Raw genomic sequence first — 14,848 nt, 5'->3', positions numbered from 1 at the left:
CAATCCCAAAGGCAATGGGATAGCATGGACTTCAGCTGGGATTGTATGTGCTTGCCATGGACTTCTGGCTGTCTTATTGAGGGATTTCCTGGGTCATACTATGCGTATGTGATTTACCTAGAATAAGGCCAGTTTTTGTGTGTCTTTAATTGCTAGAGTTAACTGTAGCTGTGCAGACATATTCGCAGTACAGCATTTAAGTAGTTTTCTTTATTTGTTAGTATATGTAGTGATTGAATGTGATGTTCTGGCCTCACAAAAAGGACTAATAACAGATTCTGAACCCTCTTTCTTAAGAAAAAATAGTGCCCATAGGACAGTGACTTACAGCCACAACTGTATTGATCATTATGATTCTCTGTAATAGTGTCACATTGTTAACACAGCCAGAATCAAAGAATTACAGCAGTGGGAGAGCAATCTGAATCAGAACCACCAAATTAGCTGTCTATATCAGCCTTTTTTTCTTCTGTCTGAGACTGCTTTCTGAAAGTGTAAAGTTCATTGTCAGCCAGGGAAGGAGCATGCTTTCCTTAATCCATGTTTCCCTACACAACCCGCAGAAGTCCTTTTCTAAGTTAATTCAAATACTTTTTTAAAAGGATCAGCACCCAGGTGATCAGTAAAAGGCTAGTTTAACTTCTTTGAAATTCTCCTTGAACCTGAAAAAATAAATCAGTCAGGGTACCTAAACAGAAGCAGGTTGTGCCTCAAAATAGTCACCTCAGAGTTTATTTCAGTACAAATGAGCAGCCATAAAAATTCTAGGCTTTATCACTTGTTCCTCCTAAGAGCAAACACTGAATAATTAAGAGCTAGATGCTACAGGGAATAATTCACATAAGAGCTTTTATGTAGTATATCACAGAAAATTAATTTTGGTGCTCATTTTACCAGCTTATTTTTATTACTCAGTATACAAACACACTTTTTATGTCCTTGAGCAGACCTTAGACCTGGGACTCATCAGCGATAATTAATTGCTAGCAAAGTATAAAACTCCTGAGTCCAACTGAACAAAAGCATTAAAGTGATCAGGGGTTTTTTTTGGATGGTGGATTAAAATTGGAATTGTATATATGTATACATATGTGTATGCAAAATTAGGAAGAGTTGTTTATACACCAGAGAGATGTGCTGCCATTCAGAGGGACCTAAACAGGCTGGAGAAATGGGCAATTTTCAGGAATCTCATGAAGTTCTGCAAAGGGATTTGCAAAGCCCTGGACCTGGGGACAAATAACCCCATCCACCAGTGCATGCTGGGGGCCGACTGACTGGAAAGCAGCTTTGCCATGCTGGTGAACAAGTTGGAGATGAGCCATCAGTGTGCCCCTGCAGCAGAGTGCCAACAGCCTTCTGGGCTGTATTAGGAAGCATGTAGCCAGGAGGTCAAGGGAGGTGAATCTTCACCTCTACTCAGCACTACTGCAACCACATCAAGTGCAGGTCTGGCCTCCCTGGGTACAAGAAAGAAATGGATGTACTGGATCAGGCCCAGTAAAGGGCACGCATATGATTAAGGGATTGGAAAATCTGTCATGAGGAGGGGCTGAGAGAGCTGTGGTTGCACAGAAGTTGAAATGAAAGTAAATTTTAGAAGTAGAAGATAGCACTTCAATGAAAAAAAGCATTTAAATTTCTTCCCAATTCACCTGTTCCCTCCCCTTGAAAAACTATGTATTGCCTGACCTTGCAAATATGATTGCTCTTATGCATGCATTTCTTCTTAAGACCTCATCACATAAGTGTGAGGCTCAGCTGTACAGAAATTCTGCTTTTAAATTTAAAATGCTGTGTGTTGTTAAATAATCCTTTATAACAGGTACAGGTGGGAAATCTGATGCATACTTGTACTGTAAACATTAAGAATATTTGGATTCTTTACTCCATTCCCCCTGTATATAGACTTGGCAGCGTTAATTCAGGAAGGTTTAGATGATTATGTGTACATGACAGCCCTGAGGATTTCCATCACTGTGATTTTCATTCCAACTCTTTTTTTTTTTTTTTTTTTTAAGAGCATAATGACCTATGACAACTAAGCTTTATTCTCTGTGGAGTCTGTCATTGCTTCTGTTTAATGGATCAGACAGTTTGTGACACATCAGTACAAGACACTTTCTTCCCCACGTCAACCTAGGGTACCTCTTCAATATTTCCCATCTGTGCTGACCTGTGTGATCAAGAGGTCATGTCCTAAAGTCAAACCCAGAATCGAAACACTCACTTCTACCACAGGCCAGATTATTAATGTAACCCATTTAATTTACATCAAGTTGGAACTTGACATTCAATTTTTCAGTCCAAAAGCAATTATTTTTAAAGGAACATGCCAACAATATTGCTTGGCTTAGAATAGTGAAAGTTCAAAAGGGTAAAAAACATTTCACACCATAAATAAAGAATTGATTATACTTGAAAACAAAGTTTGTAATTACTACTGATGTTTCTAAGCCTAGATGAGGTGCCTTTTATGCTTTAAAAACTGATGTCATTTATGCCACTGGCATTATGGGAACCTTATGTAAGGGTCTGGAATAGCCCTTTGCTGGCATTTTAAGGATCAAGAGGAAAACATTAATATTTTGCACATTACTTAGGTCAAACACATATTTTTTGTCAAGCAAGCATGCAAAGCATTGTGGGTGCTTAGCCTTTAGCAGGACAGGAACTCCTCTGCCTCCTTTCACCCCAACAGATCCATCAGCAGGACCACTGGCATCATCAGCAAAACCCAATACTTTGGGATGGAAAATGATGGTTTTTTCCTGGTGTGAAAGCCAAGCCTCCAAGGCGCTAACAGATTTTAACTAGGAATAGCCCTGATCTGGGTCAACAAATTACTCTTTTGTACTTAAAACTGTAGTGCTTGTTTTCTCCATAGCTCTTACAGCTCTGAGTGGACTTTGCATGACTGGCCAAAGATCAATATCCCTGAACACCATGGGGAAGATTCTGCTAATCAAACTGTGTAGCGCAAGAGCTAAAAACTGATGTTAAGAATTTGGACTAGCAAACAGTATTCATCACAAAGTCTTTGAGAAACAGCATCGTCCAGGTCAGGCTCAAATGACTGCGTTGAAATATCAGCTAAAACTAGATTTTGCTAATGTGTAGCAGATGCTACACGTACCTAGTATTTCATGCTCCCTCTACCGGCTAATAGGTACTGAAGAAATATAGAGCACTTTGTTCTCAAAGAACTCTTAGTTCTTTCAGAGTTCTGCTGCTACTAAAATCCTAGTTCAAATAAATTGCATATTTTCATATATTAGGGCAGCTTATACTATTTTTTTGGGGGGGTGGGGGTGGGTGTAATACAAACAGCAGTTACCAAATAAAGCCCTTTACCAAGGGTGAACAAGAATGCCATCCCACTGCTGTGGGTTATTTGGGGATGTTTATATGTGAGAAATGGTATTTCAAAGGCACATAAAAATCTGTGAGCGGGAAAACAGAGTAGCTAAGCTATATAAAAACCGTAACCTCTACAAGAACCAAGTAATGATGGAATTATACCATTTATACTTGATGCCATAGCAAGATAACAGCAGCCTGCATACTTTAATCTTAAATAAATTTACTCATGCATCTTGAATTTTTATCTGAATATAGGTCAATATTCCTTGCATAACAAATATATACAGGTTTGGCATGCAAACATTACACATTTCCCACTGTCAGAAGCCACACAATTAAAATAATTAATTAGTAATGAAGACCAACATAAACTCTGCTTATTAACAAGCATACCCATGACATGCTGCAAATCTTGCAGAAAGGAACAAAGACAAATCTTTCATTCTTACCACAAAACAATCCAGCCAGAAAACGTTGCACTTCAAAATAGAAAAGATGAAAGTTGCGGACCTTTTTAATTAGTGATCAAAGAAAGGCTTTCTATAAGTAGAGCAATAAAGTACTCTGAAGCAGCTATTATGTATGTGTTCACGTATATATATGTGTATTAGCACATCTGTGTGTGTGTGAACACATCTCTGCATATATGCATATGGTTCAGAACTACCTGCCCATATGCTATTACTGACTGAACTCCTCTAGCTTCTCTGATGCCATTCCTGAGTTCCTCCCTTATGGGGGGAAAAGAGAAGTAATGCCTTTTAAATGTTTGGTTGTATAATTTACCCTTTTTCCAATAAACTGCATTTTAATGGCATTCACAATGGTGAGATTATTAAGGCTGTTTTCAAAATCATCTGTTGAGTAAAACACTGAACTATTAAATTGGGTCATTTTGTTTATCACTTGACATTTAACCTTAAATATTCCATAAATTAGGCTGTATTGAGGAAGTAAAATATATTAGTCCCGTAGCACGTGTCTTTTCTTTACCATCTGCTTGTTAAGCAGTTTCTCCAGGTTAGTGATAACTGTACAATGTGTAGATTTAAAGAAAGTTAATTTCTGTTTGGGGGAAAGTTGTGTATCTGCTTGATCTTGCAATTTGACTGTAATTCAACCAGAACGATGTAGGCTTATACAATACAATGCTAAAAAGCAAATACTGTAAAGTAGCTCCTGAGGTGGACAATCAAATTCTTAAGAAGATGAGCAAAGTGCTGCTGTCAATTTAGTATGTACAATACCTTTGGTTTCACCAAGGTTTGTGCACGGTTATCACTTAGACCACACTTTAAACTCTGTTTTCATTAGTGGTTGTCTTTGCCATTCGATGTATGTGCATATGCAAGAAATATCCCTCTGTAGGGAATATATAGGAACAACTGTAATGCCAGGGTGTGCTAGACAGATAGAACTAGCTTTAGGATGTATACAGGAGATAGCAGTTTCTGTTTATATTAGGGAAATGATACTGTTTTTTTCAACAACAGGAAGAGCAGGGCAAAGTGACTCCTATGTTCGGTTCCAGGCTGCATATCATGTTGCTGGGCTGGGGCACAGCAAGCAAGAAATGAAAAGGCCACAGAGGTTGTTCAATAGGGAAAGATGGAACTGAGCGGGTTCATAAGCTCAGCCAAGAGGTGGCAAAACTGGATTTTAGGAGACTATAAATAGCTGAGGTATGCCAATTAATAAGGCTAGGAAAGGTTTACTCACAGTATTAAGAAAGAAATCAAAATGGTAAGTAGGCAGATCCTGAAGAAAACCCCAAAAGTGAAATTCTTACTGCATATTTAGATTAGTTTTAACAAATAGTCAATCATATGATGGAATGACCCGCCAGGAATGGGTGTCAGGAAAATAATAGGTGCTTGAAAAGCATGATTCCTCCTCCCAAACAATATAAAATTGTAAATTTTTTTGTTTAAATATTTTTCTAAAGCACTTTCTCTCAGGTACTGGACTTAGAGATTCCTTAAATCTTAAGTACGTTACCTGTCTGTGTGTTGCAAGATCTGGGAGCTTATGGATGAAAAGCCATTCAACCCCTCCTCCTTCCCTTCAAGGAATAAAGCTTTTCATGCTAAAAGATGTTTATGTGCAACACTTGTTAACACAGAGAGATGTACCAGATTCAAAATATCCACTGCTTGCAGGCTCTGTCAATCATGTCGTACTACATTATACAACTTAATATATCAGTCTAACTAGAGAAAATAGATCATAGTAATGATGGGTCCATTGTGAAATTTTAAAGCATAAAACTCTATATACATTCTGGAAATAATAACGGTAGATGCTTCCTAGTGTTTTAATTTCATATATTTCTAATTCAAAAAAAAACAAACCCAAAACATCTTGACAGTTGTGCATTCTTTTGGTGCTGAATAATGCAGAAGTGATGGCTGTTATCTCTTTGCATTTCCAGTGCAACTTGTAACAAGAAGAGGAGAGATATTTCTCATGTAATACATATTTCTCATGAAAAAATATACACAGGTATATCAGGGCCCTAAATACCATTCTCAGAGTTGCAAACAAATTGTCAAGTCTGAGGGCTAATTCTTTAAAGTGTTGTCATGGAAAGTTATGGGCTCTTTTCTTAATTATCATGGTTCAGCTTTTACAAAACTTTAACATAGATTGTCATTGCCAGTAAAAATACTCTTCTGTCAAAAGGTTCCCTTGTACAATAGGAATAATAGGATCAAGTGGAAATTTGTTTCATTAAAACGGGTCCTCTGCGTAGTTAGCACCCATGCTAGGTTCAGATTTTGTACCTAGGATCTGAAACGATTTCAGCCTTTTCTTGGAGCACATTAAATATGGTAACTGGATCTGATAATGATGTACAAATGCATCCTCCATGGGTTATTGTGAGACTCCACTGTTCATAAGGTAATGTCATGCCTTATGATCATGTTGGACCTTAGTGGGTTTTTTTCTATTTTTCTGAGGTGGGGATAATGATATATGTAATATATGTAATAAATATATGTAATATATGTTATAGTAATGATATATGACTGAATTTACTTGTATTAATGAAATGTTTAGATTTTAGTGGGGCAAAACCCAAGCTGCAGAATATTATGGTAAGTACAGAAAGATTACCAGATGGTATCAATATCACTTAGAGATACATGCTGCTGTTTTCTGAAGTGTCTCCCACTACATTGGAATTCTTTAATGAGTGATAAACACTAGGTAATCATTACAACTAGAGTCAGTGCATTTAAACAATCACTTTTGCGGTCCGCTGCCATGCAAGGGACAGCTGAGCCATAAGAAGATTAATTTTTGAAAAAAAATACTATCAGGCTTTCACAAAGTATCTCAAGATATATGCTGTTAAGGAAAGAGCTGTCATGAATAACACAAGTCAGTCTTAGCTGCTGTGGTGACCTATATCGCTGAAGAATTTAAAAATTATACTTTCTTGCACTAGATGGTATTTCTTACAGTTTTTGAAGAGGAGCAATACCTGCAGTAGAAATTAAATAGAAATGTCCCATGAGTTTTGTAACAGAAACTGATAAAGGAATGGCAAATTCATAAATTCCGTCAGATATAGCCTAATTTCAGTGCTGCCATCAATGTTCTGAGGTATGCTTCCTTCATATGGCCATTACGGTACTGAGGGTGCAAATCATGATTTCAACCTCAGCTTTCCTTCTGGGGGACTATCCAGAGAAAGACTAATTAGACTAACCTAACAATGAGTTTGGTCTGGGAGCTAAGCATGCGAGAAGTGATTAGTGCTTACTGCAAAGAAAGCAGTTGATCAATAGTGAATAAAAAGACAAGCAAGAAATGAGCGGGCATGCCGCATTCTTGGAGTCTGAAACCATTTATTTGTAAAGCTGTCTGCCTCTTTCCCTGGAGCAGTCCACAGGCCAGGGCTAAAGGACATGGTCTGTCATTCAAAGAGAATATCCTGACCAGATCCAAAAATTAAGAAAAAAGAGGAGAAGCAAGAACTCTGTGACAAAAGTGGAGGAGGCAGGGAAAACTGAGAAGGAACCAATTCTGATGACAATGTGAACAACTCCTTACCAGGATGCTACTGATTGAAGAAACATTAAATAGTATTAGAGGATAGAATCATTAAAAGTCTGTCCAAATGTTCTTTCAAGATCAGAGGATTCAGTAGAGATGGAAAAAGTACTTTAAAGTGCTAATTGTCATTTTTGTGTAGGGTTTTTACAAGCAGCAAGTGCCTGTGAGTCCCTGAGGGCATCCTGTGGTAGTACAGCCCTTGCTTACACTGGTCTTGTAATGCTGAAGCTGCTAGAGACTGGCTGGGAGCAGTGAGTGAAGGTCCTCCTCCTCCTCCTTTCCCCCGTGCTTTTGAACACAGGAATATATGGAGATCACAGTGTCTGGAATGGAGACAGGGCAGCACTGTAGCAATATCTCTAGGAAAGCAGTAACTTCTTTCCCATGCTCAGAAAATAGCTATGCCTTTTCATTATTTTGCTGCACAGCTGCCCAGCACCACAAAGTTGATTTTGTAAGGAACCTTTCACAGCAGTCTAACAGTGTAAAAGGGATCCTGTACTGATTGTGAATTGCGTTTAGGTGGAAAAGATATATGTTTGCAGCCCCGTTACAGCCCATCTGCAGTTCCAGAGTGGTAAAAGGCCTATAAATACATCAAGCCCTGATTCTGTTTTTCAGCGTTTCACATGTATTGTACTTGTGTTTGGAATTTCAACTTAAACCAGCTAACTTTGAATGGATGCTTGATAGTAGCAGCATTTTCCTTCTTGAACCTTTGCTTGTATGGGAATAATAATTAGCTAACAGTACCTCCAGACCTGTTAATTTTGAACTTCAGTTCTTGACTTGCCTGCAGGAGAAGCCTGAGTCCCACTGAAAAGATGAGACACCTTCTTAATTTAAAAACTGTCTTTTGTCTCTGTATGTCCTCCTTTTTAATCCTCATTCTTTCTTTGAACAGTCTTCTCTTCTTCTAAGGTCTCAGATTCTAGAAAAAAATAACCTTTTAAATTGTGATGATGGGCCATGAAATAAAGTGAGTTAAGCTGGTGTAATGGAGGAATTATTGACTACTGTGGTGTGAACAGCTGAAGGACAGATGAAGAAATAAAGGAAAAAATAAAATATGGAGTCTGGGGACAAGATGAGAACTCTGGTGTTCATCTGCTTGATTTCATTTTTGTAAGACACATCTCTCTATATCTAAGAAAGATGGCAGCTTTGTGATAATTGTACTGATGGTTAAGGAGATTTAAAAAATAAACCAAAAATAAATGTATGTTTTTAAAGTTCCCAAGTCAGTGATAATGTGCCTACTATCCTACCCATTACTCATAAATAGTATTTATGTCTGTATAATACTTTCACAGGCCAGGGGAGAGGAGTATGGCTGGCTGAGACATAGTCTACCCTGTCATCTGCTGGGTGGTCTGCCTATAGCAGCATTAAAGACGTGCAGGGAAACAGAAGCCTGATGCCTTGTGTGCTTCTGTGTTTCTTTCACCCTGGCTTAGGTGCAGAGTGAAAGTCCAAATGATTCCATTTTTAAGCACTGGTCCCATGATGTTCACAATTCAGTATCTGGGCTGAGGTTTTTTTTAGTTAGTTGAGTGTTCAGTTCTCTCCCATACTGGCCATTTATCTGTCTCATCTTCTGGCTCCAGGAGACAGTTTCTTTCACCCATGCATATGCCAGGAATTCAATATGCATACGACACCAGTCTGATCATATAATTTTCTCTTGCAGCAGTCCAACAGACTGGGAAAAGGGCCAAGGAGACTTAAAAGGGAAAAACAGAAAACAAGACAAATGTAAACGAAAAGGCTAAAAACCACTAGGAATTCATGATGCCAAAGCAAGCAGAAGTGCTGCTGGCGCAACTGGCACATAGCTGACAAGAAGACACCAGAAGTGGTAAGGTCCTCAGCAGCCAGTGCTCGTCTGTGTGTCAGCAGGCAGCAGGCACCCTGCCTGCAAATAGGTTGGTGGGCTCTGCTCCTCTTACACTCATTCTGCTGAGGCAAAATGGATGGTCTTCATCCTTGCTAGTGGCACTGTGCCACCTACCTGGGGACCATGGGCAGCACTGCTTTCGAGGCATGGGGAGCCTTGCACACTCACCCCTCCTCAGGCTCAGTTCAATGCTGGAATGTGTCACCTGATAGACCTTGCAAGTTCAGAGGCTCTTTAATTTTGACATGGTGTTAAGTTTATTACAACCTGGTGAAATGAGTCACTACCAAATCCATAGCTCTGCCCTTCTCCTTTCCAACGTTTTCATTAGGAAAGTGCAAAGTTTAACCTTTCAAATAACAGTCTTTTTAAAAAATGTGCAGTGCTAGAGCAATACAATATATCCACGGTATGAAAGGACACAGTTCTAGGGTAGCTGTTGCCTTTAGCTAGCAGTAACAAATCACAAGCTCTTTAAAAGAAAGCCCAATCTATTAGAAGTACTGTTGTGCTAGGGGGCCACCAGACCAACATAATATAAAAAATCTAGGGCTTGCTACTGCAGAACTACTGAGACCTCTTGAAATCTGAGTATCCCTGAACCTTTTGATTTAAAAGTGAGCTGGAGAAGTTTTAACCCTTTGTAGAACCTGCACAGGAATTCTCTATCTTGGATCTGGGATAAGGTGTATATCCAATGGCCTCAAAGAGTTCCTAGCTGGGATAAAGTCTCCACACTAGGATTTTTATTTTTTATTTTTAAGAATCAATTTGTGTAAATAATATTGGTTGCAGATTTGTTCCAAGACTTTTAGTAGGACTACTTACTATTTTTCAAGTCGCCTGAGTGATCACCATCTATAACAAGATAGTATTTATTCCTTTCTCCCAGCTGGGTGGGGAAATATGCTACCCTGACATAGGCATGTGTTTAGGCTCCATTATTTCCTGCCCTTGGGGCTAAAAACTGTAGTCCAAAATGTAGATATTCTCTTTTTTTTTTCAGTTGAATTACAGTAATTTGTTTGCCATCTTATCCAGTGAGTTCAAAGATGCCATTTTATGCTTGTTACAAAATTTGTAACTGTCCTCAAATTCTTTATATAGACTTCAATGGCTTTTGGATCAGGCCCTCACAATGCAGGGTATGTGGATTATTATTTCTTCATATTACCCTGAACAGTGAAGTATGACTATAATGTTCAGAAGTGCTTTACTGAGGAAAGAGGTATAATAAAATATTGAATGCAATTTATTAAAGAAAATCTTTGCCCTGTTTCAATAGGAATCTGAAGTTTTATATCTAAAGCACATACAACTATTCAGGTGTTAAGACTGGAAGAACTCTTGACCTACAGCCACAAAAATGTAGGACTTTGGCTGTCAGTAAGATGTACTGACACCCAGATGAAAGGATCTGACCTTTTTTCCACTTGACTGTTAGTTCATATACATTAGATAAGCACCCATATACTGAGTGATCCTGATCAGGGATTCATCTGCTACCTTGAATCATACTACTGCTATCAACTCTAATTCTGAATCTTCCTTAATTCCCATTAAAACATGTAGTTTATTGATTATGAATTTGGCTATAATTAGAGACATGATTTATCACCATCAGAAGGTAACGTTTCCAGTCCACCTTATAGGCTTTTTGTGTCAACGCTTTTGACGTACAAGGAGGCTGAGGCTCTTTTTGAGCACTTTCCAATTCCAGATTACCCGGGGGAAGGAGAACGGTGGGAGAGAAATGCACAGTGCTACTGGAGGACTGGGGAAGTTGGCTGCTTTATACCTAAGGGCTGTTGGAGCAAAGCCTGGGAGCCTAGGATGCTAAGTGCCAAGTAGAGCAATATTGCTGGTTTACATATTAATAATATGTAAATTGCTTGACTGCATTGTATCTCACATAGGCCAGCAAGAAAAGAGATTAAAATTTAGGCCCTGCTGAAAAGCAAAGGTAGGGAAGGAGCTGACAAGAGTAGCAAGATTAACCTTGTTTTGCTATTATTTTGCAGCATGTTACTGAATGATATTTCACATGCAGCTTTTACAGCCATCCCTGTTAAATATTATGTTCTTCCTGCCTCCAGCTGCCTAGGCACACTGTTTGGTTAGAATAATTACTTTGTTTTTTTTCTAAAGAAATTTATATATAATATCCAACACGTATGTCAACGACTAAACTTACATAAGGTTTTAAAAAATGTAATGTAATTTGTATATGAAGTCAGAAATTTCAGGGTGTCCAACACTTCTTTCAGTCATGCTTTGGAGAGTAATGCATTGTGATTTAGGAGCTTACCTACTGAAAAAAATTGATTTAAGATTAATCCATTTAAACAGATTCTGACACTTTTTTTTTCAGACTGATTAGAATCTGCCAGTACATGGGTCCACTGACTCCCTAGGGAGTAAAAGAGTCCTCCATGTGGATGAAACCAGCAGAATCATGACCCAAATCAGGCAAACAAGCCAGGTGAAGACAACTGATATGGAAGTGGAGATAAAGGATGATGATTAAACAAGAAAACACCTTCCAGGTTGTCTGCCAGAGCACAGGAGTTTTTAAATTAGGGCAAGAGAGGAGGAAAAGAAACTTGAGAACTGGAAGGATGCAAAGAGAAAGAAGTGGCACATGAAGAGGTAAGGGTGCTTAGGACAGCCTGGGGGATATCGCAAGCCTTAATTGGAGCCTCATATTATACTCTCTTAGGCAAAACAAAAGTACAACAGCAACACTTAGTGACAGAATAGGGAAGGACAGTTAAGGGGAAGGGATGGAACAAAAGCAAACAAGTCCTAATGCCACTTTGAAGAAAAAATATATTGGGAATTCAGAGTGAAAGCTGTGCTCTCCATGTACTTTTGTATCTGCTATGTTGGAGATGTCAGTCATGCGACCCACTGGGAGACACAGGAAAGTTTGTAAACTCTTCAGGATATTAATGTAATGAGAAACTGAAGACAAGTTAAATTAATCTACCTATTAAATATTTTTCCTTCAGAAGGAAAAAGGGAATGGGGTTGACAGAAAAATACTGTAAACCCAGAAGTGTGCAATGCAAAGCCAGCTTGTTTGTGGTTCTACTAAATAGTGTAGGTTGTGTTAAATGCAAATCTCAACACAACTTCTTTCTTAGGATTATGGGTATCTGTAATTTTGATAGGATTTTTTCCCCTAATAACACAGCTATGCACGCAACTTGAAATTATTTTTCATTTAAGCTGTAGAATATCACCAACACACTACACTGATGAATTTATACAAAATGTTTTCTTGTACTTAGATGAAGAAGTGTTCCTGTGAGTCCCCAGCGCTATGTCAAATTACATGAGGACAGAAACACCAAAAATTTGAGAGTTTTGTTTTATGGTTGTTTTATGAAAATACCCTCCTTTTTATTATTAATTGATTTCATACATGTAATAGAATACCTATGCACAGTGAACTTCAAGCTTATGATAAAACAACCATTAACTGAAGTTTATGGCATAATTCAAGCAAATGCAGTTATGAACGATGAAGTTTTGCAGCCAAGATTATGGAAGAGACCATCTCTCTCTCTCCTGCTGCTTGCGTTGCCTTAGGGGCTGTACCTGGAGCCCGCTGCTCTCTTGCTACGTCCACAATTTGTGCAACTCCCTTTATTCCATACAAATCACTACCGACATGTGTGTACGGTGACCACCAGAGGGACCCTTTGCACTATGGCCCCTTAAAACATGTAACTTATTTTAAAGTTTTATTTACGGCCAGGCCTAAACAACAGAATACTGGAGTACATCTTTTCCTAAGCTTTCACCAAAGGAATCTTACCGGCAAAGCCCGGCTTACAGCTACAGATGTAGCCCTCGGCCTTGTCGTAGCTGAAGGCTGGTGGCAGGCCTGGGACTCTCCCGTAGTGGCGGGCCCAGGAGCGCTCCACGCACTCACCCCCGGCGAGGCAGGGGCTGCTGCTGCACTCCCGGATGTCCTCCTCACAGCGGGGGCCCACATAGCCTGTGGAGAGCCACGAGGAGAAGGTGTTTAACTGATGTGCTAGCCATTCATTCCAGACCTGAAAATATTATTGTGGATATTAGATGCACTTGGTTTCAGACTCTGTCGTGTGCTAAAAGATTTCCTCTGCTTCTTGAAGGTGTGAACGTTTCCTTGCAGCTCTCTGCCCGGGCTCAGCAGCAGGATATTGCTATGGGTATTCTGCATTGCCTAGCTGAGTTTTGCTGTGCTCTACAGATACTGGTATTTTTTTGAAAGGAAGGTGGAGATCTGCATGGATAACAAGATGCTATGTTGTGGTGTAGATACACTCTCAGGTTGTGTGAAGTTTTGCTTTTGCATCACCTCCTTATGACAAAGGAGGTCAGGGAGTATAAATCATCTGGTGTTTGTAAAGTGCTTTATCTGGAGTTTGAAGTGCCAAAAAACTCCCTGATTTCTGGAAAATGCTACAGGCTCTAATACTTTCATTTCTAATGCACTAAGAACTGTGTAGTCCAACAACATTGTGGCATTTACTCCTCATAGTGTGCTGTTCTCTTGTGTCCTCAGTAAGGACACAGGTGTTAAACTTTCTAGAGAGACTTTCTTGTAGTTAGCCTGTGTGCCGAAAGATTCACAGAGTCTGGAAGAGCACAGTGTCTGTGTCCCCACTGGGACGGAGGGAGCCTTTTTGCAAACGGCTAGATATGCAAGCATTGCCGGAAGAGGAGAACACAGCCCCATGTGTTTCACCCCATACTGCTAGACAGAAGAACTTCCATTGGTGATATGGAGACCAGTTTCCCAATGTAATACCCAGTTTAATTTATATTTACAAACAGATGATATTTTGCACTGAAAAGTAATTTTTTAGATGGATTTAAAGGCCATATTACTGAGGAGTTAAAAAGGGTCAGCTGCAGCAATGGTTCATTGATATCACATGGGTTGAAGGATTAAGCAACTGGAAGATAGATCCCAACTTTGACTTATTTCCTGTCTTTACTCCATAATACTGGTGCTTTTGGTTTTGCCAACTTCTGCTGTGCAGGGAAATCCTTAGCTGTGAAAGACAGCAACTTACACGTAGGGCTCATGATGATGAGTGAAGCCTGTCTAAACACAAGCCCATAGAGTATTTTTAAGGTTACATAGTTTCAACCTTCTACTGTATGAGGAAAAAACTGAGGACATATCTACTACCAAGGAAAGAGAGTATTTATAGGAGAACTTAGACCTTACCTGGCCAACAGTGGCATGTGTAATTGTCAGCATTGTCCTCACAAGTGCCGTTATTGTAGCATGGTTGTGACCAACATAAGGGAGTTAGGGTCTCACAGTGTATGCCCATAAATCCAGTACCGGTACAGTTGCAGCTGTACCTGCAACACAGAAAGCAATGTTCATTCTAACTGGAAGTCAGGAGATCTAGTCTTTGCTCCCAAACCTACGCAGGCTTCTTGGGTAGCTTTGGCTAGAAGCTTACACAGTTGAGGCCAGGCTCGAGATCACCATCTGGTACTCTAGGGAAACCGCAG

The 14,848-nt window shown here is 39.3% G+C and overlaps 1 protein-coding gene across 1 annotated transcript in view; it reads right to left on the bottom strand.

Annotated features, from left to right (window-relative positions):
* Positions 1 to 14,848, bottom strand: part of CRB1 (crumbs cell polarity complex component 1) — a 109,221-nt gene that overhangs the window by 49,506 nt on the left and 44,867 nt on the right. Inside the window, exons 5-6 of the mRNA XM_064455774.1 lie at positions 14,553 to 14,692; positions 13,146 to 13,328 (exon numbers count right to left, since the gene is read on the bottom strand). Of these exons, the coding sequence (XP_064311844.1) occupies positions 13,146 to 13,328; positions 14,553 to 14,692 (323 nt within the window). The remainder of the gene's footprint in view (positions 1 to 13,145; positions 13,329 to 14,552; positions 14,693 to 14,848) is intronic.

Source organism: Phalacrocorax carbo, chromosome 6 (genome assembly GCF_963921805.1).
Source record: "Phalacrocorax carbo chromosome 6, bPhaCar2.1, whole genome shotgun sequence".
In the NCBI taxonomy this organism is placed as follows: Eukaryota; Metazoa; Chordata; class Aves; order Suliformes; family Phalacrocoracidae; genus Phalacrocorax; species Phalacrocorax carbo.
This window is presented reverse-complemented; position numbering and strand designations above follow the sequence as displayed.